Genomic DNA, 24,623 nt, shown 5'->3' on the forward strand with positions numbered 1-24,623 from the left:
GCTTTTTAACATCAGCAAGCAAACCTCAGTGTTCTCTTCCACAATTAAAAACAGTGGAGTAATTTCATCAGGGACTTCCTCCCTCTCCAAAAGATCCACTACCTCTCACACTCATTTAAAAATTCACACCACCTCAGCAAGAACGCAAAACAAATGTGTCACCTGAAGCTTCAGACGGGCTTAGAAATAACAGCTTTTTATAGAAGGTGGTGTAGAAGACTGTGCTGCAGAGGATCTGATGCCGTGCACAGACACGTGTACAGGACAAACCCTCTTTAGTAAATAGCTGGAGGTTTATGCAGTCGTGTCAGTCAATGATCAGCATCACTCCACAGCTGCCAAATCCTCATCAGCTTCTCCTTTTTGCCCTGAAGAGCGCAGCTCTGTTTCAATTAGATAAACTGGATTAGCATCAGAAATTCTAAGATAAAGGTCATTTATTCATGCTCTGTGATAATTAACAGTTATTTACAGGGAAGTAAATCAAAATAAATTACATATTGGTCTTTATAGGATTAGCTGTATGAGCCATGCAGCAAAGTCACAACCAGATAAAATGCTTTCAAATAGGAGAACGCGGTTTGCAAAGTCTGGCTTCTCTCTTCTCGCTGTAATGAAGTCATGGAAGTCCTCTCCAGTGCGATAATAAAGATTCAGGTCAGAAGTCACAACCAGGGGCTACTAATTAATCATCAGTGTTTGAATTCTAATTATCAGACAGTGATTCTAGAGTGGGATGGATACGGTGCCAAACTGCCAACCAAGGATAGTCTGAGGTCAAGAAATTAATTTAGTTAGTATAAAGGAGAGTGAGCACAGCTCTCTCTCTGCAGCTGTGCAGCTTTTATATGCATGAAATACAGGTTTTAAACACAACTTACAACAGAGGAGGAATAATCACACGTTACTTTTTGGAAACAGAAGATGCACCTGAATCTTTTCAAAAGCTAAGAGTTAAATAGATGAGATTTCAGTGCTGCTGCACTATGCACAAAACAACTGAAGGCTAACCCTGCTTGACGGAACGATCCGGAAGATCTGCTGCTGCAGAAACACCAGCATTCAGAGAGTTTCACCATCAGGAGGGAAAACAAGAGGAGCACCGACAACTACAGCAGCGTCAAGTAGTACTACAGTAGTACTACAGCAGTACCACAGTAGTACTACAGCAGTACCACAGCAGTACCACAGTAGTACCACAGCAGTACTACAGTAGTACCACAGTAGTACCACAGCAGTACCAGAGCAGTACCACAGCAGTACCACAGTAGTACTACAGTAGTACCACAGTAGTACCACAGCAGTACCAGAGCAGTACCACAGCAGTACCACAGTAGTACTACAGCAGTACCACAGCAGTACTACAGCAGTACCACAGTAGTACTACTGTAGTACCACAGCAGTACCACAGCAGTACTACAGCAGTACCACAGCAGTACCACAGTAGTACCACAGCAGTACCACAGCAGTACCACAGTAGTACCACAGCAGAGCAGAGGCAGCACATCAGTGTTGTAGTGCAAAGATCCAGGAAGCGACTGTTTGTGTGACCGCAGGTCTTCATGGCGAGCAGCAGCAGGCGCACTCTGTGGATTTCAGACTCTGTTTTCGGCACATCTTGGCACCATGTCAAGAGTCACCTCCATGCATAGATTTATAGACAAGAACGGGGGTCATAAAATGTGTCCTACAACTAATAGGATGGCAGTATATGGATTTTAAAACAGCAGTAATATGATCTAGTTAAAACTGGCAACAGCCTTCTGAATCAAGTGTAATTTATTTACAGACTTTCTGGAGAAACCTGAGCGCGATGCATTATAGTTGTCAGCTGTACTTCTAATGAAAATGTGTAACAGGCAGCGCTGGCATGATGGAGCAATGCATGACTGTACTAACTCACTAACCACATAACAGTTACGATTCTGTCATGACTTGCATTACAAAGGCTCTTCAATTATGATGATCGATGGATTGAAGAAAATCATCAATAATTCTTTTCCTTGAACAGTAATCAGCTGACTTCAGCTCGTGGACGTGGAAAAAGGTTCAGGTGTACTGTGATGTGGAAAAGTATCCCCCCTTCCTGATGTCTTCGTTTCCTTTGTTTGTTTTTCGTATTTGTCACACTCACACACTTGTTTCAGATCATCAACACATTATGTCGTAATCTGCTGAGAAACAAGTCGCTGGTATCTATCAGTCTGGACAAGGTTACAGAGGCTTTGTGTCTCCACTGAGCCACAGTGAGAGTCTTTATCCACACATGGAGAGAACCTGGAACAGTGCTGAAGCTTCCCGGGAGCAGCCGGCCTACCAAAATGACTCCAAGAGTCCATCAACGACTCATCCAGGAGGTCACAGAAGAACCCAGAACAGAGACCTGCAGGCCTCAGAGTTCAGGGTTCAATGATAACAAAGAGCAGAAATGACATCTAGCTGCCAAGAGCGAAACAACCAGTTATAATGTTTATTGGGTCATTACTTTTTCACATAGGCAGGTTTAATCAGCTTTTTTAAATTAATCAATGAAATTATTTATCAATAGAAAATCATATTTTTTAAACCATTATGTAAAAACTCCATTTTGTATTTACTGTTATTTTTGTCTAATATTACAATTTGTTCGCTGATCTAAAACACTGCAGCAAACAGGAAGCCAACAGGAAGCCAACAGGAGGCCAACAGGAAACGAAAAGGAAGTAAACAGGAAGCCAACAGGAAGCAAACAGGAAGCCAACAGGAAACGAAAAGGAAGTAAACAAGAAGCCAACAGGAAGCCAACAGGAAACGAAAAGTAAGCAAACAGGAAGCCAACAGGAGGCAAACAGGAAGCCAACAGGAGGCAAACAGGAAGCAAACAGGAAGCCAACAGGAAGCCAACAGGAAGCAAACGTGAAGCCAACAGGAAACGAAAAGGAAGTAAACAGGAAGCCAACAGGAAGCCAACAGGAAGCAAACAGGAGGCAAACAGGAAGCCAAGAGGAGGCCAACAGGAAGCAAACAGGAAGCGAAAAGGAAGCAAACAGGAAGTCAACAGGAAGCAAACAGGAAGCCAACAGGAAGCAAACAGGAAGCCAACAGGAAGGGGCATGTACTTCTGAGCAGTGAGTTTATTGCACAAAAGGGCAAAACTCTGCAGAAACAGCTGCCCACTGCTCCTAATTCAACATCAGGCCTTTACAACCACCTGTAAAGATGAGTGATGTTGAAACAGAGCGCAGGCCGAGCACAGCCAGTGCTCACTGCCTGAGTCACAGCTCACAGTATTACACATAACACGTAACATAAGTAAGAGGTTATGTGTAACGCATAACTAGATGGTTGAGGTGCTGCACTGCAATAATTAAACTAGAACCGCTCACCCCCATTAAATACTCATGACTGGTTTATGTTGTTATATACGCTCTTGAACCATGAAATAGAACTGGGAGCGTGATAATGTGACTGGAATGCAGCGCGTGGCATGACAAGAGCAAAACTGTCCTTGAGAACAATCACCTTTGTGGTGATCAAACTTGGAGCACCTCAAATACCAAGCAGATAATATTCTGAGCTAAAGTCCCACATGTAAGTAACAGATGCATGAGCCAATGGTGAAAAGTGCATTATGGGAATGACGACTGACCTTTGACACTCATCCAGGGCCAGGACGTGTGGGTGGTCCTCCTCTGAAAGCGTCACCACAGCTTGCCTACTGATGGCGCCGGCTTGACTCTGGTCCACAGTTTGTCTGGTGATGGTGGATGTAGTGGAGCTGGTCCAGTACAGAGTGTCCCAACCTTTGTGGTAAGCCAGACCTTCCACTGAACCCACATCTGAAACAAGAGAAACATCAGACCACGGAGCAACAAAGTGACCTGAATGAGAGTCGGCGTTACGAGTCTGCCTTTTTATTCTAGCAAATAACTGAGTCACATGGGAAAAATAATCGTAGTAGAGCAAGAGCGCCCATCTAAAACATCACATAGAGTAAAACGAAAGAAATAATCACTTTGGAGCTGGCATTCATTACGTTTATTGTTCATTTATTTATCTGTAAATGCAGATTCCAGCTATATGCCGCTGTCATCTCGGGCTCCAAACCTCAGAGTTGTCTGTTGTGTATAAATGTGTGAAAGTACTGACTTTGCTTGTAACAGATGGCAGGCTCCAATTGTGTTAGAATTGGGATCGTGTTTCTTTTCTGATTGACAGGGAAATAACTTCATGCCTCACTACACTGGACAGACAGCTATTTGTTGATGCTAAAGTCACTCAGGAACCGAATGTGTTTTCATGGCAAACCAATTTCCAAAACACAGAATATGAAAAGACCTTTGCAGTCTCTCTTGTTATTGCATGAATATGACTGACAGAGATGGAACCTCCAGAGAGACGTGATTTTCAGCAGAGAATCTGGTCATATTCATGTTTGATTACTCACTGCAGTTTTCTTTTTCTACCCTTCGATTTATCGACTGAATATGACTTTCAGCGTTTCTCAATATCACTATTGTGGAGAAGTAAGGTCACAATAACTGCATTGTTGATCTAAGTTATGAAAGTGATGAGAAAGATTTTAAAAACAAACAACAGCAAAAGCACCAGCAGAAAATATCCACCCATGTGTCCATGAGCCCACTTCTCGTCAGTATATCCTGGATCCTCAACACTTGACACAGACCATATTATGGTGTGCAACATCCAAGGCACTAATGCTAGAGTGGTCAGTTTCCCTGGTAAGTCCCATACACATACCAAACACCAGCTATTGTTCTAAAGATCCAACCGTCAGGACTCAGGCTTCAGATCAGGCAAAGGTGCCCCGGAGACTGTCCAACACATAGCAGCAGGAAGTAAGGCTAGCTGGGACCGCGTACACATAGAGGCTGGGATAGTGCACACCAGCGGTCCCCAACCCCCCGGGCCACGGCCTGGTACCGGTCCATGACTCGTCTGGTACCGGGCTGTGAGAGTCGAGGCTCAGGTGTGAAGTTTATGGTTTTCAGGGTTTTTATCGTTAACTCGGTTTCCTGTGATGTAGTTGTTCGTCTTATTTTGAAAGAAATATTTCTGCGTTACCATAGCGACCCGAGAGGAGGAGGTTAGTCTCAATGTTGTTGGTGCATTTCTGGAGGACGCTGCTAATAAAGTTACACAACTACTCAGTGAATTCACGTTTATTATTATATTTACAAAATCCCACAGTTTGTGTCTCGGTCCTATCATTTTATTTTGTTGTATTTATCCGCCACACCTTAAAGGCCGGTCCGTGAAACTATTGTCTGACATTAAACCGGTCCGTGGCACATAAAGGGGGGGGGGGGGGGGGGGAGCGCTGCTGTACAGAAACATCTGTGCCACATATGGACTATGTGTCTCTGATGTTCCCAAGTCCCGATAGGAGACGCCACCAAAGGTGGTCGAGAACAACAGTCCAAAGTCCCGGGGGGGCTTCAAGTTTCAGACAGATAAGCAGCTCATTGTCAGCCAACCAGGCATAGTGGCAGCTGACAAGGAGCAGAAGACTGTAGTTAATATAGACGTGCAAATCCCAGCAACATCAGAGAGAAAATAAAGGAGTACCAGGGGCTGAAGGAACAGCTGGAGCAGATGTGCAAAGTCCAACGTGGGACCAATGGTGACAGGAGCATTAGGAGCGACCGAGTTGGGAGTTCGTCTTGTAATCGGAAGGTTGCCAGTTCGAGCCCCAGCTCGGACAGTCTCGGTCGTTGTGTCCTTGGGCAAGACACCTCACCTGCCGCCTACTGGTGTTGGCCAGAGGGGCCGATGGCGCGATATGGCAGCCTCGCCTCTGTCAGTCTGCCCCAGGGCAGCTGTGGCTACAACTGTAGCTGCCTCCACCAGTGTGTGAGAGTGAATAAATAGTGGTATATAAATGCAATCCATTATTATTATTCTAACCCAAACAGTGGAAGTGCAGGTACGAGACCTCTGATGGGCTCCATCAAGAACAGCTAAGATACAAACATTAATTAAGTGAACATTAAAGTAATTCAGTTGTCAAACGATTGTCTCGTGATTTTTCCTGTCACGCTTTTGTCTGTCAGAGCCAATTCTAACTGTCTGAATGGCAAACATGTGGCCAGTATGAGTTAATCTGGCTGCACCCCAGTATATAAAAACCCATAAACCAAACTCCAGAATACTTAAGACTCTACCTGAGTCAGCCGACCACTAATTAATAGCTTGCAATAAAAGCCGTCTGGCAGCTTGGAGTTTCTCTCAAATTGTTGGCCAGGCGAGGGACTAATTAATGGGGGACACAGAGTTTAATTAGGGAAATATAGATGATTAACATCTTCACCTTTCCTCAATGACAGGATTCGGGCAGAAACTTTTAGAATAAAAGAGAAGATACTGCAGAAGTAGATCCACCGCTGCCTAAACGTGGTCCATGAAAAGAAGTATGGAGCAGGTGGATGTGCTGCTTTTAATCAACACACAAACAAACTCATTAGGAACCAGCAGGGCCACAGGATGGTATTTCTCTGTGCACTGTGGCTGCATCAAAAGAGCTTGTTTCCAGTGGTATTGTCGTGCATTATTATTATCATCACCACTTTCATTATGCATTTCACAAGTTTGAAGGTGTGAAGGACACTTACAAATCCTGACAGATGGTTCTTGGTAACGCTTGTTCATTTCTAGAAGATAAATAAATAAGCAGAAAGCTCCCTCAGCAGGAGCGCTAAAGATGGGTCGGGGGTGGGTGAGAGTGGCTCAGTAACACTGTGCCAGCCTCTCCGCGCGAGGGGGCGGTGGGAAGGTGCTGAGCTCTGCTCCCTGTCATGTTTCTCAGGTCTTTGTCTGAATTTCTACGAACATTATTGCTAAGGATTGTCTTATTGCATTGGAGTCACACTGGGTTAAATATGTACACTTGGGTTTTAAGGGGTATTTATTATTTTCTTCTTTTTTTTTGGGTTGTATGGAAGCCCCAAACGCAATTTCATTGTTCTTGACAATGACAATAAATAAATAAATACTAAATACTAAACGCCACTGAATGCCAGAGGACGCGAGCTGTGCAGAACGGAGACTTTCTGCTGCTCATCTGACTCCAGTCAGACTCCAGATCGATCCATGTTCAGTCAGTGTGCAGAAAGCTTGGAACATAGTTCATTTAACCCTTTACAGCCGATCGGAGCGGGAACGCTCTGTTATGCGTAACTATTTTTAAATCCCAGTAGCACTGCAACCACGTAAGCTAGCGCAAAAAATTTTTTTGCATATGAAACCGGAGGAGTTGTACTTACATCTGATGCCATCAGCTTGTCCTCGGTCACGGTTTCCTTCCACATAAAGCTTTGCAAAAACTGCATAAAAAGCGCTTGCAGGAACAAAAACATAATATTCCAGAAACACGCTTTACCGATCTGATCAGCTGTTCAAAACACTTCCTACGTTGGAATAGACGTCAGCGCGAACTTTTGCATTTCCGCCATTACCTGCCCGAAACCGGAAGTGACGTCATTTTCGCGGAAATGTAGTCTTTTTTGCGATCAGGGCCTCAGGGCCTATACTGCTCTTTTTAAAAGTTATCTTTGACTTTATGACTTTCTGTGTCGTTTCTGGGATGCTGAGGACTCATATTGCACTGCTGGAAATAGTTTATTTTGATGCATATGCTGCTTTTTTGCAAATTTGCAGTATAATATTTATTTTCGTTTTTCCTGCAGTGTATAAAAATTGGTGTATTTCAAAAATAAAACTATGAAGACACTCAAAATAATTTTCCTGTGGTGGGAAACTATTTTGTGCAACTTTTTTGTATTTACAGTTTTGAGGGATAAGACTCTTAAATTTCTCTAACTACAAATATATGTCAAAAAATCAAAAACGATTTTCAATTTTTTTGTAGTTTATTGCACTTTTTTGCAATTTATGTAATTACTATGGACTTAATGAATACATATTATTAAAATCTGGGCTATAATGGTTGTATTGATGTATAGCAACTTGAAATGCTCCAAAAAATGGCTCCACAGCATGTAAAAATATAATATAAGCTCTGGCGGACTTGGTTCTATGGTAGGTCTTAAAGGGTTAAACCAGGCTGGTTTGGTCTTCTCAAAGGAGTAAAAGAGTAAAAACACCGATTGAAGAAGAAATGCCCCTCTTGACGTACATCAGTGCTACACTGATTTCTTAACAACCCTGCTTCCTAACTACAGGAGAAAGATGCACTATTTCCTCCAAGCAGACGGATCATCGGAGCAGCGTCGGCCACGGTGCCACTTTACAGTCAAACTACATTTTTATGGCTTGCAACCCAGCAGACAGCCAAAACAGGTACAGGTGAGGACGGATAAATTAGAGAGCGTACAAACATGCAGCTCTGTGCATAAAGTGCAAGCTTCCAGATGTCAGGCACATGAAACTGCCGACTGAAAACACACCAAGCAAAGACGCGGTGTGACAAATACGGCTAACCCACACTGCAGAAAACCACACTCTTCAACGTCTGTGGTGGACCTGCAGCTTCCCACAGAGGACTTGTTAGATGACATAAAATAACAGAAACGCTGTCAATATGGAATCCACTTACTTTCTGCGATGATGGATCTTCCTGTCCAGTCGTCGTTAATCATCTGGATATTTCCAAAATGGACATCGCTAAAAAAGATGCGGTTGGCTCCAGCTGTCTCCTGACGGTAGTCAAAGGCCAGCGTTATGACATTCTTGAAAAAAGCGGGATTTTCAAAAGGCTGCACGGGTGAGTTGAGGTCATTTTCATCAGAAAGGTGGATGCTTTTCAGGATAGTCCTTTCAGAGTAGAGTAGATAACCTTCATAGCGCTCGCAGGCAAAGCCATCCTCTGCCAAGCGCCCGTGTGCACAGGAGCAGGTCCGGCGACCGCTGCCCAGGTGGAAGCACAGCTGCTGGCAGCCTCCGTTACTTCTGGAACAGGGGTTGGTGCCTTCAAAGCACAACATGTGTTTGATTAGTCACTGGCAGCCGTTTCTGCTGTGAGCAATCACGTTTAAATTGGCCCGCCTATACAAGTCAGATGAAAATCCAATCTACGGTCTGGGAGCCACAAGTTTGCAATTCGATTGCATAAAAATCTGCGAGCATAATACGAGACAGGAAGTGAAACTGTGCGGCTATAATGTTTGAAAACGCACCTTTTTCTCTGCCTCTGGTGAAGACCGTCACATCTTTCAAATTAACCCCTAGACCGCTCCTCATGGTCTCAGCCTCACTTGGATCCGTCTTCAAGCCTCGTCGGATTGAACCGTTCGAGTGGGCCCTGAAAGTCAGGAGAGTCGGAGAAGAACAATAATAAGGTTCTCTGTGTGAGCGTGGCGGGGTGAAGGATGGGGAAGTTACACAGACATGCTGCAGGACATCCTTTCAGCTGAAAACACTAAAACAAAACTCAGCACTGAGGACATGTTGTCAATAAAAATCAGAATCTACATCTAAATTCAGTTTTATTTCGCTGTCATCATCACAGACGCACCCAAACTGGAATAATCTTCCACTTGATATCCGCATGTCAGAATCCAATGAATCGTTTAAATCACTCTTTAAAACTCACCTGTTCAATGTAGCCTTTGAAGCTAATTAGTTTGGACTTCCACCTGGTCTGCATTTGTGTTACATAACTGTAGTTGTTACTGTAACCATTACTGTATCTTCTTTTCTTTGTCTATTGTTGGAATTCGCCTGCAGCACTCGTGTGAAGCACTTTGATGTCTTTTTAAATGTGCTATAGAAATACATTTTGATTGATTTTGTTTTTAATTTCAGACCTTTGTCAAACCCTAAAACAAACACTAATACTTGTCTGGAGTATTAAAAAAAACAGGATTGCGCCTGCTGTGTAATATTTCTCCTTGGAAGCCTTGAAAGGAGGGGAAGGGCGCTGCCAGGTTACTATAAAGGCTTTGCAGGCAAATGCAAGAGTTTGCATTTGAGAAAATAACAAATTACCTGTCAGACCAGTAGATGTAAGGCCCAAACACGGCCACGGAGAACAGGTCTACGTTGGCCATTGACAGTACAATCTCCCGGCTCTCACCGGTCTCAAGGTTGATCCTCTCGATTTTATCCGTGCGTGCGTCGCACCAATATAATGTATTTTCCTGGAAGGTAATTTTAAAATGCATAACACAAACTGCAGCGCTTTGTATGGTTAAATGTTAGGCACAAGACTGTAAGGTGAGCAAGGAGACAGGTACTCTACATGATGTATTATCTGTGTGCGACTGTACCTCATAGTCTATGGAAATTCCATTGGGCCACATGATGCCCGAGCTGACCAGGGTAACCTGGTCTGATCCATCCAGGCGGGAACGGCCGATGCAGGGGTTCTGACCCCACTCGGTCCAGAACAGATATCTGCCCAGATACACCTCATTTATTATTTGAACTGTAGATTTTGAAAACATTTTTATCTTTGTTTAGGTAACATTTGCTTTGTAGGATGCTGCATATTAATGCTTAGAGCACATTTGGATACATTGTAACATATGCATGTTCTTATGTATTCATATAATTATCCTCCTGCTCGACAAAGCAAGCTGCCCTAAATGTCACTTTACTCTCCACCACTCTCTTAAAAGAGGTAAATTGTGGACAAGTATCTCTGAAATAGGTTGTATAATTAAAATAATGAGCGATCAGTATTATGAGGATGAACGTGAGCCACACTGGATGCTGGCAGCAGGCAGGACGGGTACAGCCTGCCATCTGCATGGCTCAGCAGAAGTCAGCACACTTGGCAACGTCGTGTCAGTAAGTGCTGCTTACTGGAGACTCTGACTGCTTTACTGTGCTGCTGTAAGTGAACATCCTTGGACATCTGAAGCTTTAGACGGATCCAAACAAGCCTGTCTGGCACACAGCAGCCACACCAGAGTCTAAGTCAGCCATTTTTTTTCGCTCTGTGAATTTGATATTAACGGGTTCTGTGAGCTATGGTGGCATCACATAATAGGCTGACTGGATAAAGTGGCCACTGAGCGAATATGCGATGAGCCAGAATTGGCTTAATAAGACCTGCTTTGGTTTCTAGTTTTAGCAGCAAATGTATTTAATATATCTGCTGTTTACAGTAAGTGGTTTCTAAAAGTATAGAGACGGCACTGATTGTAGGCTAAACAAACACACGCACAGAGTCATTTCCTACCCCTTCTGTGGATGTACAGCGATGGCTCTGGGCTGATCGAGTCCTTCTGATATGACCACTGAGCGATATGCACCATTCAGGCGAGAGATTTCAATTAGATTGAAACCGTGGTCTGTCCAGTACAGGTTGCCTGTTTGGAAAGAAGCAATATTCATACATGTAATTAAAGTAGAATTCATCCTCCAGGACACAGAAGTTAAAGACACAGTTCATTAAATCTAATTCTTTGCCTGCACTTTGTCACCAAAGCCTAATGGCTTTTGGCAATTCAGAGCGCAACAATGACATCGACTCGGTGCTATAACTAGAGGCGTGGCACCTAAAGTGTGAATTTTCAACAATCGATACAAACTTGACAGCCTGTGGAAATGACTCCAGGGCTCCAGCAGTGACGGTACTAACCAGCGATCCAGTCAACAGCAATGCCTTCCACACGGCTGATGCCGGTGGTAATGACGTCCTCCCTCCAGGTCTGGTCACGTTTGGCTCGGGATATTCTGTTCAGTCCCATGTCTGTCCAGTACACAGTATCATTCCCTGCAAAATGCACCCTACGGTTAATAATAGGAGACGTGATGAAAGCGGCTGCCACAACAGTATCCGTGCCCTCAAACTAAGCAGCTCATGAAAGCACATTTTACTGTATCATGGCCCATTTCACCAGATTTTGTGTGGCACAATAAAGCATGATAGCAGAAGCGCTAACAACTCAGGCACAGGTCCTTGTTGACATGCAGCTGCTGGATGGAAAAGGCAAATGTTGGGAAAATTTTACAGGGCAGAATACGGCTCCATGCAAAACACGGTGTTGGTAAAACTGTAACGGGCCCGTTATCATTTTACGGCGCTGTTAAATAAGCTAATAAAATAGCGTGGTTTGCCTTTTTTATACCCTTGTCTTCAAGTGGATCTTTCTGCATGATTGTCAGTTAGGCTGCACAGGTTGTTAAGAGGGTAGCTGGCGTTATATGTTTAATTGCACGTTCGTATTCCCACCGCCTTTACACTCTGTTAACACAGAGATGATATATGACATAACACAGCTGCAGGGATTTCATCTGTTCTGCTCCAGCAACCTCCATTCTCTATAATGACATGTAAATGTTATGTGTGAGCTATCAACTGCTGTTCTTGGATGGGCTTAGTAATACATTTGTGTGTTCACCTGTCCAAAATAATAAAGGTGAGGACCATCATCAATCTTGTTCTGTCCTTTAGTAATATCTCATTTTATATTCAGGTTATTTCCTCTTTTCCAAAAGCCGTGGTCACACTTCAAGATTTCCAACGACCCCTGAGGTCTCTCGGATTCAGAACGAGGTTTTAGGTTTTCAAGATAGTCGAGGGATGAGTCACTGACTTGTAACTACTGTATAATGAGGGACCTGACTTGGCTTTTTCCCCGCACTCAGACTTTTTCTTAAGTCTGCGAAGGTTTGCAGTCGTCCAGGTCATAGCCGTCTGAGGCAGAGTTTCCCAAACACAGGTGTGCTGTGAGAAATGATCAGGTGTGCTGTGGGAGATTATCTGGTTCCAACTCATTAGTACTCTAAGCGATCAGCGTGAATAACGGGCAGAACAATTATTTTTCTACCACTAGAGGGCAGTACAACTACCTGCTCTAATTAAATGGGTTGCCAACTGCCAGTAAACAGAAGACGAAGAAGACAACACCGCCCATAATAGCTAATAGCCCCTATAGATAATAGGGGTGCAATGATACACAAAATTCACGGTTCGGTACTTTGGTGTCACGGTTCGATATTTTTTCGATACAAAAAAATGTTCATGATTTTTTCATTTGTCATTTATTAAAATTATAAATATATATTTTAACTCAAAAGTACAGTTTTTAAATTTAATGTTGCTGAAACAACAAAGTAATAAAAAAATAATCTATCTGATGGAGGAATCACTCATCTTTGGAAAAGAGAGTTTATTACAGAGAAATGTCTCTTTCAAAATAAAAGCTCTACTATACGCTTCTTCTGGGCTATATTCTCAGCAGCATATTAAACATATCAGGTCCCCATAAGGAGAATCCTGTGCTAACAGCTGTCTAAATGACTCGGGTAAAGTTTGTAGCATGCTGCTTGTTGTTTTTGTCTGCTTCCACTTGTCTTTGCACTAGGATGCTGTCGGAGTAAATGTGCAGTCATATTCGTTGTGTTCCCACTAGTGCTGTCAGCGTTAATCTGAAATGACGTTAACGCCACAACACGGCAAATCTCCGTTAACGAGCTACCCCTGATCGCCCTGTGCGTGGGGCTGGACGGCCAACACGTTAACGAGCTAACTGCGCTAACACACTAGCTCCCACCATGTAATTGAGCATTGCGTGGCACATCCAACATACTGTTTTACTTTAGTCCATGACTCGCTTACCTTCAGGGTCATATGTCACATGAAGACCAAAATAGTTCCAAAGACCAGATCTGAATGAGGGTGGGGGAGGTTCAATTTGCCATGTTGCAAGGAGCTTAGCTTCTGTCTGGCTAGCTTGCGCTGTGCTCAGTGGATCTGCGCTCGACAGTGCAGCCTGGGCGGAGTAGTCGAGCGCAGATCCACTGAGCGCTCAACACAGACAGCATCGTCAGAAGGAAAGTTGATAAAATAGATTAAAAATGTTGTATTGTTCCATACATATGCGTACCGAACCGAAAGCACTGTATCGAACGGTTCAATATCGATACGAGTATCGTTGCACCCCTACTAGATAAATATTTGAAAAGAAAAAGTAGTCAGTCCGACCTGGTCCTGGTGAAAACTCTGACCCAGGTGAAGGCCCAGCGTGAGTAGTGGTCAGAAGAAAGCAAAAAATCTATAGTGGGGACAAACCGAGCCATGTCTGCTATGTCTGGTGCGCTGGGGAAAATGATCAATATGCTTTTTGTCACATTTTTGTTTGGTGGTGTGCCATGTGATTTTTCTAATGTGAAATATGTGCCGTGGATCCAAAAGGCTGTGAAACACTGTCTATGGAGTTCAAAAAGAAGGTTCTCTAAGTTAAACTTTTACGAGTCCAGTCACCGTCTTTTCAAGCTTCTTAGAAGTTTTTCTTAATAAGAAATAAATGGATTTAATGAACCCTTTAAGACTTTAAATCTAATGGCATCACTTACTTCAGTTTCTTCACCAGGTTTGATGTTTTGGGAATTCTGAATATTTGTAAACAATTCGTTTGCACCATTTTCACATGATTCATGATTTACATCATATAATGATATCTTTGCTCTAGCAGTGAATGAGTTTATCTTTGCCAGCACGCAATAAGGATGCTGTCTGGGATGTGTCAGCTGGAATAATGATTTAGAAGCTAAAGATTGAGTTATTTTAACAGCCTCCAACATTAAAGTAGACATTTATAGAAGAAAGAAAACGGTTCTCACTGAAGGTACAAACAACAAACACGATTCACCACTCGAGGCAAAAACACAGCGTCAAATACAACCAGGCTGCTAAGGAGCTAACAGCTGGTGACGAGCGACCTAGATGTAAACAGATGACTCCACGAGCATGCAAGCTCCACATCCCAGGAAACGCTGCATGGCTGCATTTACATGATGGAAAACCAGAGCGTTAAGGAGCTGGTTAAAAAACTCGAGCAAAGGTACAACATCGCAGCCTGTGAGGATATTACCCAGGCTCCTGAAGATGTGCAAAGTTAATTAGTGAACGTGGTCCTCTGCTCGTTTACAAAGAACAGTCGAATTTTGTGATTTTTGATAGTTTGGCTTTAATGGAGGTGGTGGTGGAATCAGACTAAGAGTGAAAAGACTGCCAAAAGTCAATAAGGGTTTCCCATTGCTCTATTTTCTCCCTCCCCGTCACCTCCCCTGTCATCTGTCCTCCTCCACGACACCCAGAAATCAATCTTACACATTTTGAAAAATGTCCCAATTCCGGTCTATCTGGGAGAGACGATGGAGAGAGAAGCTGAGGATGCACAGGTGTGGAAGTGTTTTTACGCGTGACGGATGAAATATATCAATCATGTCAGGAGCAGGACTAAAGAAATGAATCAAGTGTTCCTTTGTATTTATAAGTTGTTTCATTTTTTATGATAACACCTTCCCTCCACCATTTGTGATGTGAGTATGACATCTAAGATCATCAAACAGAGCAGCAGGCTGTAACAAACCAAGACTCACATCACATTTAATTGACACGGCTTGGAACAAGGCTGAGAGAAAAGCACGTCTGCTGCTGCACAATGCCTTAACTCGACCCCTCATCTATCGCTTCCTTGTTTCCTTGCTTACATCTTTGGTGGGAGGGGCTAATATCGAGGAGATTCAAGGATTTAGAAAGTGAACAATGAGACAAAGGGTTGGATTCATCCTATCTGACCAACCTCACCTACAAACAAAATAACTAAGCTATCAAATGTTGGAATACTTCAATGAAAATGCAGGAAATGAGCAGAATTCCATGTGTGGTGTTCACTGCATCAAAAATGTTTCCATTCTATAAAACAATACTCACTCGGTAATTGTTTCCCTGCCAGTGACAGGAGAGCGAAATCACAGACTGCATGTGGAATTAGCCAAACAACATTTTCAGGATACAGTATGTGTTTTTTTGTACTTGTGGTTTGTTGTGCATGTCATCTCCTTTATACAGTTTCCCCACAGACCTGTTATCATGCTTCGACAGCACCCTACACGTATCGCAGAGAACAGACGTTTCCGGTCTCTGGTATGTTTCTAGCTTTTATTAGAATAATAAATCATGTGAGAGGAAACAAATATCAGCACAAGCTGCTGGTTTGTGCTTTGCAACGTGATGCTACCTTCATGTTTTGGTGCATCTTGGGAATTTCTTTGGATTAGGATTGTTTACATGGAAAATGGTGGATGTTATTCATGAGGCGCTCATTCATCTGGACAAGTTAAGCTCGACCATTATTTAAAAGATACACAAAGCCCAGAGCAACAAAGATCTTTATCTTCTCTTTAATAACTCAAGAAAGAGGAAATAAAGCGAATATGAGAGTGTGGCAGCAGCTGTGTAGTATTTGTGTACAGGTGCTATGACTAATGCACGCCACTCGCCACTTGACATTATAAAGCACTGGAGCAGCACGTCTTCAGGGGTTTTGTGTCCTTAAGGCTTTGGGGCTTTAAGACTTGACTCAGTTCAGGGATGGAGTAATGCATTCCTCTGACTGAGTACTTAAAGACAAACCTTTATATTTACATAAGTAATTATTATTATTATTATTGATTCTGAATCTTTTCATCATTCTGCCGTTACAGACCTCACACTCCCAGAATCCTTCACAGGTTGCGGCTGCTTCGAGTATCAAACATACTGCTGAGCAGGTCCCTCTCATGCTGACCTGTTGGGGCACACATTTGGGTTTGCGTGCCAGGCACCACAGGGTCTGCATGTATGTCAGGTAGTACAAGTCCAAGTATCCACATCAATGCCAGGACTCGAGCCTCCCCAGCACTGCCTTATAATGGCATGCATAATGCTATCCACTTCACTTATCAGGGGTATTTAATATTGTAACACTGGTACTGATCTGATCAGCTGCAGCAGTTCCAGATAAGGACGACTTTAAAACAAGGAGCAATATAAAGTGTGTAGGTTTAATAAAATGTCAGATTCTTTAAGCTCTCAGCGTCTAACGTCGCGCTTTAGCGGGTCTCCACTATCTTCTTATGTGATTGCACGTACCTGCGTGAAAGTCGACTCCCACAGCAAAAAGCGTTCCTGTGATGGGCATGAGGGCTTCGCTGTTGTCATTCGGGTCAAGAGCAATTCCCCGGATTCCCTCATGGATGGAATACATTAGAAATGAGTCAACACCTAAAGAGTCACAGAGGGATCTATTAGAGCGCAGATAAAAGCATTAAAGCTCAAGAACTCACGAATGCCCTTTGACGCACGTAGAGATTATTCATTTATCCACAACCTCACGCTGAGGGTAACGAAAGGCTCAAAGAAACTGGGAATCGTACCCTCGCAAGATGTGCGATCGCTACGCAAGTTGTAGCCAACGGTGCAGGAGCAGCTGCGGGTGTTCTCTGAAGTCGGGAAGCACAGCTGCGAGCATCCTCCGTTGTTTACTTGGCACTGATTTCTTCCTGATTATTAAAACAAAACCAGCAAACGCACCATCAGCAGGCATGTCCATCTCTGTGAATCACGTGAGAGAGGCTGCTTACCTTTCTGGCTGTCCCTGTCGTACACCTTCATGTGAACCACCCCACCCGTCTTATTTCTCAAAACAACAAGGTTGCGCCCGTCTCTCTTGGTGACCGTTCCCAGCCGTCCTGATTCCTCATCTGCCCACCAGAGTTTTCCACCTGCAGCCAGCAAAGAAAATCTGAATTAACTCCATTTTTAGAGCAAGGCCAAAGAGCATTTTCCTTTCTTTTTCACAACATGGTACAAATGAGTTCTTGAAAACACAAGCAGAGTGCAGGCGAATGCCATCCTTCAAAGTGCAAATGCTGAGCTTCAGCCTGCACTCTAATCTCCTAAAGCTGGCACACTTATTCATTAAGGCCTGTTAATAATTGAGGCCTTCTCTGAGCTGATTTCAGATTAAAAAGTGGGTTTCCTGTCTCGCTCGGCCCCATCGCTGTTGATGAGTTTCAGCCTTGAACTGCAGGAAGGTTTTTAGCTCCACTGAAGCTTTTCCTTGAACTTGAAAGACAAACGTTTCCATTACCGACTGAAACGGGCATCGCATTCCTATAAACAGATAGAAATACAGCATGTGCTGTTTGACCAACGGGGCTGCTGACTGCTGCACACCAAGCCCAGCACCTCTGTCCTCAGCAGATATCAGTGACACACAGTCCTCGCCAGGCGCTTTGCCATTTACTCGACAGCGTGACAGGAACTTCTCATTTTACAATCCCACTGAGGTGACAAGTAAAAAGGAGTTAAGTGAGTCCTCTCCTTCCAGGATAAACATCAGAGGAGGTGAAGATGACCTCATTCTAGAAAGGATAAAACCACAAAAATGAACAGAGTATCTACAACATACCCCATAATTAGGTCACACAAACGTGGCTATAACAGACTGTATGTTGTAAAAGCTTAGAGCAGCGGAGGCCGGAGGAATCACCTTTGCATTTTCATACAAACCCCCAACAGAGGAATTACTGAGCAGAGCAGAGCAGAGCAGAGCAGAGCAGAGCAGAGCAGCAGCGGCAGCAGCAGCAGCAGCGAGCGCTCATTAAATGCCTCCTTCTTTAGAGCAATGTCAATTACCAGCAGATTTCTTTTTCCTGCTTTGTGCTAATGCAACCATTCAGAGCAGCGCTGCTCCTGGACACAACCTGGTGCAATTTAACACCCTCTTAAATTAGATTAGCAACCTAACTTAAATGACAGATGCATTCTCATCCAAGACAATATGTTAAGTACCATCTAGAAAATGTGCCCTGTACATTTTCCAGCATCACTTCCTGGAAGGCACGGCGTTCTTTAGTTCTCTTGCACGTTTTGTATCACTGCATTCAACCACACACCCCCACACACACACACACACCCACCCACCCACCCACCCCCCCACACACACACACACACACACACACACACAGAAACAATTCCCACTTCCATTAATAGCTTTAGGCTGAATGCCATCCTTAAAAGAAATGTAAAACTCGCTTCCACAAATCAGGTAAACTCCCATGAGTGGGAATGACAGTCTTCGTGCAGTTTACAAAACATTACACCCCGGAGGGCACGCTAGCCGAGATTAGCTTTGCACCCCGTGTTAATTTAATGCCGTTGGGATCACTGGCTAGGTGCGATTGCTCGCTTGTGGCACATCATATTCAATTTCCACCTCAACTGCTAGTTTGATCCCCGGCAATTCACGGCTGATGGATCACTCACACCTTCCGAAATAAGCCCTCTCTTCTCCCTCAAGCCAATCCAATTATTACAGAGCCTTAGGACCGAGTGGGTCAAACTTGTGTCACTAACGGTGCCTTCATTATACCTTTTCACAGCCAGCGTGAGCAATCACTAAGACATGAAGGCAAAATGAAAAGCCAGCACCCCATCATGGAGAAACGTACGATTCCTCCCTCAGAAGTGCGTTCCCGATTACCAGTGCAAATCTGCTAAACCCGTTTCATGCTCGTCTGCCTAGTTGTACGTCTGCATCTACCTCCCACTGTGACGGAGATACAGATTCATCATTTGTAAACAAGCTTTCATCGCTCACGCACGACGGTTCTTCGGAGTAACCTCAACCACTCAAATATGACTAACTGATCAATCAAGCTTGTAAACGACCAGAGACGAGAAGAAATGCTTCTCAGATTTATGCTCATTAATGCTGATTGCTCCACTAACCACAAAGGACACAAAAGCCTTTAATTCACAGGTACTTTATCCCCACCAGCGCAGACAATGCATGCTTTTAGTTGCAAATCCATATTACTGTCATGCTGGCATATGTATTAGTATATTTCTTCTTTGTTCTTTACTGAACTACAAAGACAAAGGAAAGCAGAACTCTGTGGTAAACACAGCAAATGGTCACCAAATGCACTTAACTGCAAATCACACCATGCCGACAAAACTAAAGCTGCAAAGGGACATTTTCTGTAATGGCCATCGCTGACAGGCTGTGCACTCGCCAACAACAAAAGAAGCTCAGGAGTGGAAAATGACCTGTCTGGCTGCTGTCCTGCTCTCTTCCACCAGCCTCATTTTCAGCTGACCCTGTAACTTTTACAGATGCATGCTCAATGATCTACAGCAAAGGAGGACTGAATGTTGGCATCACGAAACACGGTAACATAAACCCTACAAAACCCGGCGCGTCCATAATGTGTTGCACAAACACACTATTTTGTAGATTTGTCTCTGCACAACAACAACAACACAGGCAGAAATTTTGCTTTAACTTTTTCATTTTTAATCAGAGCCTGAAAGTAAACTGGACACGTGACACGAGCACTTTGAGTTTCCTGCTCTGTTGGTACGTCGGAACAACTGAAGCGGACGCAGCTCATTCATGTTTTTACATTTGTATCGCAGAGCTTTTTGCAGTAATTTTAAATGTAAAAAGGCCAAATCTGTCACATTGTGACAGCCCAGCCCAGCAACACGGCGCCGATAAGAACAAGAAGGTCAGATTAGAGTTTTCCTAAAGCATCTCAAGAAGCCTGCGCAGTCCTGAAACAAGATGAAGCCAAGACTGATGCATAAGGTTAGACACAGCTCGTGATCAGAGGCAGACCACACTACCTGTCAAACATGCTGGGGCAGTTTAAGCCTCTGAAAATGGGTCATGAAATATAACAAATCCTGTAGTTGCTAAAAAGTTCATGTGACCCCCCCCCCCACATGACTGACATATTGATTGCTTGATTGAAATCCCAAAATCAGGTAAACAGTAAAGGACGTGTTTGATAGATCATGTATCAAATGATGTTAAAAAAGTGAAACATCGTCCAATCATAAATCTCTATTACTGGTGTTTAACTGGTGTTTAACCAGTACAATTTCTCTGTTTTACCAAACGTAATGGTAAAGCAGCAAAGTACGGTTCGGTCGACCAATCAGCTTCTTCAAGATAACAAAATGTGGATAATTGTGATTGATGGAGACTTGCAGACATCATTTCACTGTTTTGCTGTAGCTGCTGCTGCACTGGAGCGCAGCTATTAGTCTGTGTCACCTCACATTCTACATCCCATTTGTGAAATGCAATGATGAAGTCTCCAGTGTCCGTTCCTGCACAGCCAAAGTATTCACTATAAAAATGAACCTAAAAATTGTGGCTTACACTTGCAGAAAGCTGATAGTGTACAAAACAGTGGGACTCCATCCTGCCACTGCTGTGTTATCCTGCAACAGTAATTAATGCTCTCTGCACATGCTGACAGATACCCACCGCACAGAAAACGAAGGCCTGTCATGGTTAATAACATGCTTCAAGAACACGCTGAATCACTCTGACAACACTCTTCCATTTCATATTTTAGTTTATTTGTTTGTTTTTTCTTTTTTTCCCTTCAAATCACAGTTTGCTTCAGACCCCCACACACAAAACCAAAAAAGTCTCTCTTCAATAAGCCTTTGTTTGCTCTCTTCTCATTACCAATCTTGGCAAGTGTAATGCATTCACATAGCTCACAGGGAGGTTTCCCAATTGTCAAGGTGCAGCAGTGTGGAAGTGAAACAATTTAAAATTCAAATTCTGCTCTGCAGCTTCAAAGAATAAAAGGTGAAATAAACACATCAATGAAACGTGAAACGAATGAAATGGGACTGAAGTCTGAACCGTGGACACTGCAGTGGACGCTTTAGCATTAAAGATGCTGCGTGTGTAATATGTGTGTCCAGCACAGACACTGCGACAACGTGCAACAACGCAACAATGACCGCGACGATCATCGTGCAGCTATTATTTTTAAAACTTGTTGTCTCTGCTGGCGCTTGTTTTCTTTTCCAGTCAGTTTGATAAAAAATCCTTTTTGATACAGATCCAAAGATCACTGAGTCATGTCCATTAGCTTTGCTGCACATCACAGCCACCGAGATCTTTAGCGGTGTTATTTATCACTCCACCACAGTAGATTGCTGTACAGTTCGTGGCATCACGACTGTTTAAATAGATATATAACCATGGGTCTAATCCCGAGCTCAGCCCTGCTTCCACGATCAGACGAGATGGGGCGTGCTCAGGGCGCTATGCCCGTAAGTATCCCACGGTGGTTAGCACTGTTGCCTCGCAGTCAGAATTTCAATTCAGTTCAACTCCACCATCAGGCCGTCTTTCTGATTTTACATGTTCTCCCCGTGTTTGCGTGGGTTCTCCCCGGGTCCTCCAACTTCCTCCCACAGTCCAAAAACACGCAGTTAGACAGGTCAGGTTAACTGCTGATTCTAACATGCCCACAGGTTTACATGTGAGTGCGAATGGTTGTCTGTCTCTGTGTGTTGGCCCTGCGACAGACTGGCGAGCTGCCCAGGGTGTACCCTGCCTCTCGCCCTATAACACCTGGGATAGGCTCCGCCCCCCGACCCTGAAAAGGATGGATGGGTGGGTCTAATCCCATTTACACAAATTGTTTCACAAAAACCATTTCAGTCTCTTTGGATAAAACTCAAGGTTATCCAAGATTACACGTGTCAGTAGCTCCCGATTGGTCGAGAGTGTGGCGCGCACATGGCATCGCCTATAAAAGCATTCACTTACGTCAAGGTGTTTGCTTGTTTATATAGGTATTAGGGGCATAACGTTAGCAACATTTTCTGGGTTGTGGAAACTAATAATGTTCTTTATCTGTATCAGCTAATGAACTGGACAGGAACCCACTCACGCTGTACGTGCAAACTGGTTCTACTTCCAACTCGTCCCCTCGTAGCTGCCAGCATCATAGAAGCATCCGGTATATTCGTACAGATGTTTTCTGCAGGCAGGTTTTCATCTACAACATGCTGACGCAGATTTCAGGCGTTCAGAACGAACCTACTCGCTGATAGATGGTGTGACACGCTGGATTGAGCGCTGATACCAAGAATCACTCCGTAATGAACATCCTCCACCCTTCTCATTATGGAAAGGGTGAGAAAATCAATCATCAATCATTGCTCTGTTGTGTTTTAATTATCTAATGCTCCTAATTCTTCACATAGAGTGAGGCACAGCTGTTTGCATGCACTCTCTAAACAGCTTCATTTTAAAGCCACTTAACTGGTTAAACGTGTAATCCTTTCACACTGAGTAATCCTCGGCACCAATCTGATGCACTTGTGACAAGCTCCACTCACCCATCACGGCCAGAGCTGTGCCTTTGGCTAACTCCCTCTTTACAGTCTCGAGCACCTCCAGCCCACTGCCATCCAGATTGCACCTGTTGATGGTCCCGTTGGTCGAGCTTATCCAGTACAGCTTGTTGGCAGCGTAGTCTATCGAGAGGCCTGAGACACAGCGAGTCAGGAGAGGATATCGAGTCAGCAAAGAAAGCATCATTAGGGACAAAAATACAAAATGTAACATTTGAATATGTAAAATAATGATGGGTGTAGATTAAAATTATGTTGTCATTTGAGGTATTACAGTAAAAAAAGGACACTTGGACATTAATCCATCTTCACACAGCTCCTCTCATGAGCAGCTGAACTCAGAACCGACTTTATGAAAACGTTTGTGAGGTCAGTAAAGTCTGTGTTTCAAACACACTGAGTATTAAACACTTATAAATATTAACTTGTCCGGTGTTGCGCCAAAAACGGATTGTTTCCATGTGTAATGTCTTTACTTATATTGATAAACAGACCTTGTTGAACAGGATTTACAAATGCGATGTGTATAAAATGTAAAAACTTGTGTTACTGTAGCTACATTATAACCAGTCTGGACACTTGGAATATGTTTGCAGGACTTTTGTTATGTTTGTCGTGCTTTCTGCTGCCCTGTTGGCCAGAAAGATTAAAAAAGACAATTTTAATGTCAACCAGATTTTTTAACTGGATAAATAAAAGATAAAAATCACCGACTGCAGCTTCGACCTTGTGACAGGAATGTTTTTGTGGCTCAAGATGACTTGATATCATTCATGACCGACACTTAAGACGTGTTTCACATATTATAGGTTATTTTTAGCAGTTTAAATCCAGACAGTTACTTTTTGTACTGGGATCCACGTTAACGTTAGCCACGTCACTGCTATCAGGTACCTGCTAGATTATCAGGTAGCAGCTAGCTAATAGCAAAATGATAATGTTAATCTTGGAGCTACACATCAAATATTATAAGTTCTGTCCGTTTGTATCATTAATATCGTTATTAATTAATTTAACAGTTTCTTATTTGGTTATTTCCCCCCCGATATCAAAAATAATACCGTGTATCGAGTCCTCTCACTGGGTATTTCTGAGAACAAGTGCACTACACGGAGGTTAAGGTGATGCAGTTTTGAAACGTACCTCTGTGATGCTGCGTAAATGCTTTTCCTGCAGTGCGTGCTAATAGAAATGCTCACGTGTTTACTGCTGCTTGTTTGTGGGGGATTTGTTTAACAGGACTCCAGCTGGCTTGAAAAATGAACAAACAGGAAGCAGACTGCTTTTGAATCCATTTCCTGCCTGATGTAATGGCGGGAATATCACTGTTAATGGTGGGAGCTAAAAGCAATTTCAGTTGTGTACCTCTGGACAACTCAATGTCTCCCACCATGTGTTGGATTTATGTCTGGCAGATTCACAGTCACAATGCATCATTAATTTACTCTTGTCCCCAGGTCTGCCCCATAATCATAAATGAAGCCAGTGAAATATTGTGCAGCATCCTATCTGTATTGCTGACAGGCCCAGGAGCATGAAAAACCCTGTGAAGACGACGCTGCTGTGTGTGACAAATTGGGTGTTTGACCTTGAGCTGTGTAACAAAAGCGAGTCGAGATGAAGAACAGACGATTGTTTTTGCTAAATCGAGCTAAAGCTTATTGTCAGGGATGAGTCAGCATCACCTGACGCCAGCACAGGAAAC

At 43.4% G+C, this 24,623-nt stretch overlaps 1 protein-coding gene across 17 annotated transcripts in view; it reads right to left on the reverse strand.

Moving 5' to 3' along the window:
* lrp1bb (low density lipoprotein receptor-related protein 1Bb) overlaps positions 1-24,623 on the reverse strand; it is a 324,949-nt gene that overhangs the window by 73,206 nt on the left and 227,120 nt on the right. For all 17 annotated transcript variants that reach the window (XM_082509141.1, XM_082509138.1, XM_082509137.1 and 14 more), the window contains 11 exons: positions 22,904-23,053; positions 17,320-17,460; positions 17,113-17,238; positions 16,829-16,960; positions 11,546-11,680; positions 11,144-11,273; positions 10,227-10,353; positions 9,946-10,097; positions 9,135-9,259; positions 8,555-8,926; positions 3,629-3,818 (listed from right to left, as the gene is read on the reverse strand). In XM_082509141.1, coding sequence (XP_082365267.1) covers positions 3,629-3,818; positions 8,555-8,926; positions 9,135-9,259; positions 9,946-10,097; positions 10,227-10,353; positions 11,144-11,273; positions 11,546-11,680; positions 16,829-16,960; positions 17,113-17,238; positions 17,320-17,460; positions 22,904-23,053 — 1,780 coding nt within the window. The remainder of the gene's footprint in view (positions 1-3,628; positions 3,819-8,554; positions 8,927-9,134; positions 9,260-9,945; positions 10,098-10,226; positions 10,354-11,143; positions 11,274-11,545; positions 11,681-16,828; positions 16,961-17,112; positions 17,239-17,319; positions 17,461-22,903; positions 23,054-24,623) is intronic.

The sequence above is a fragment of the Aulonocara stuartgranti genome, assembly GCF_965226115.1.
Source record: "Aulonocara stuartgranti genome assembly, chromosome: 16".
Taxonomy (NCBI): Eukaryota; Metazoa; Chordata; class Actinopteri; order Cichliformes; family Cichlidae; genus Aulonocara; species Aulonocara stuartgranti.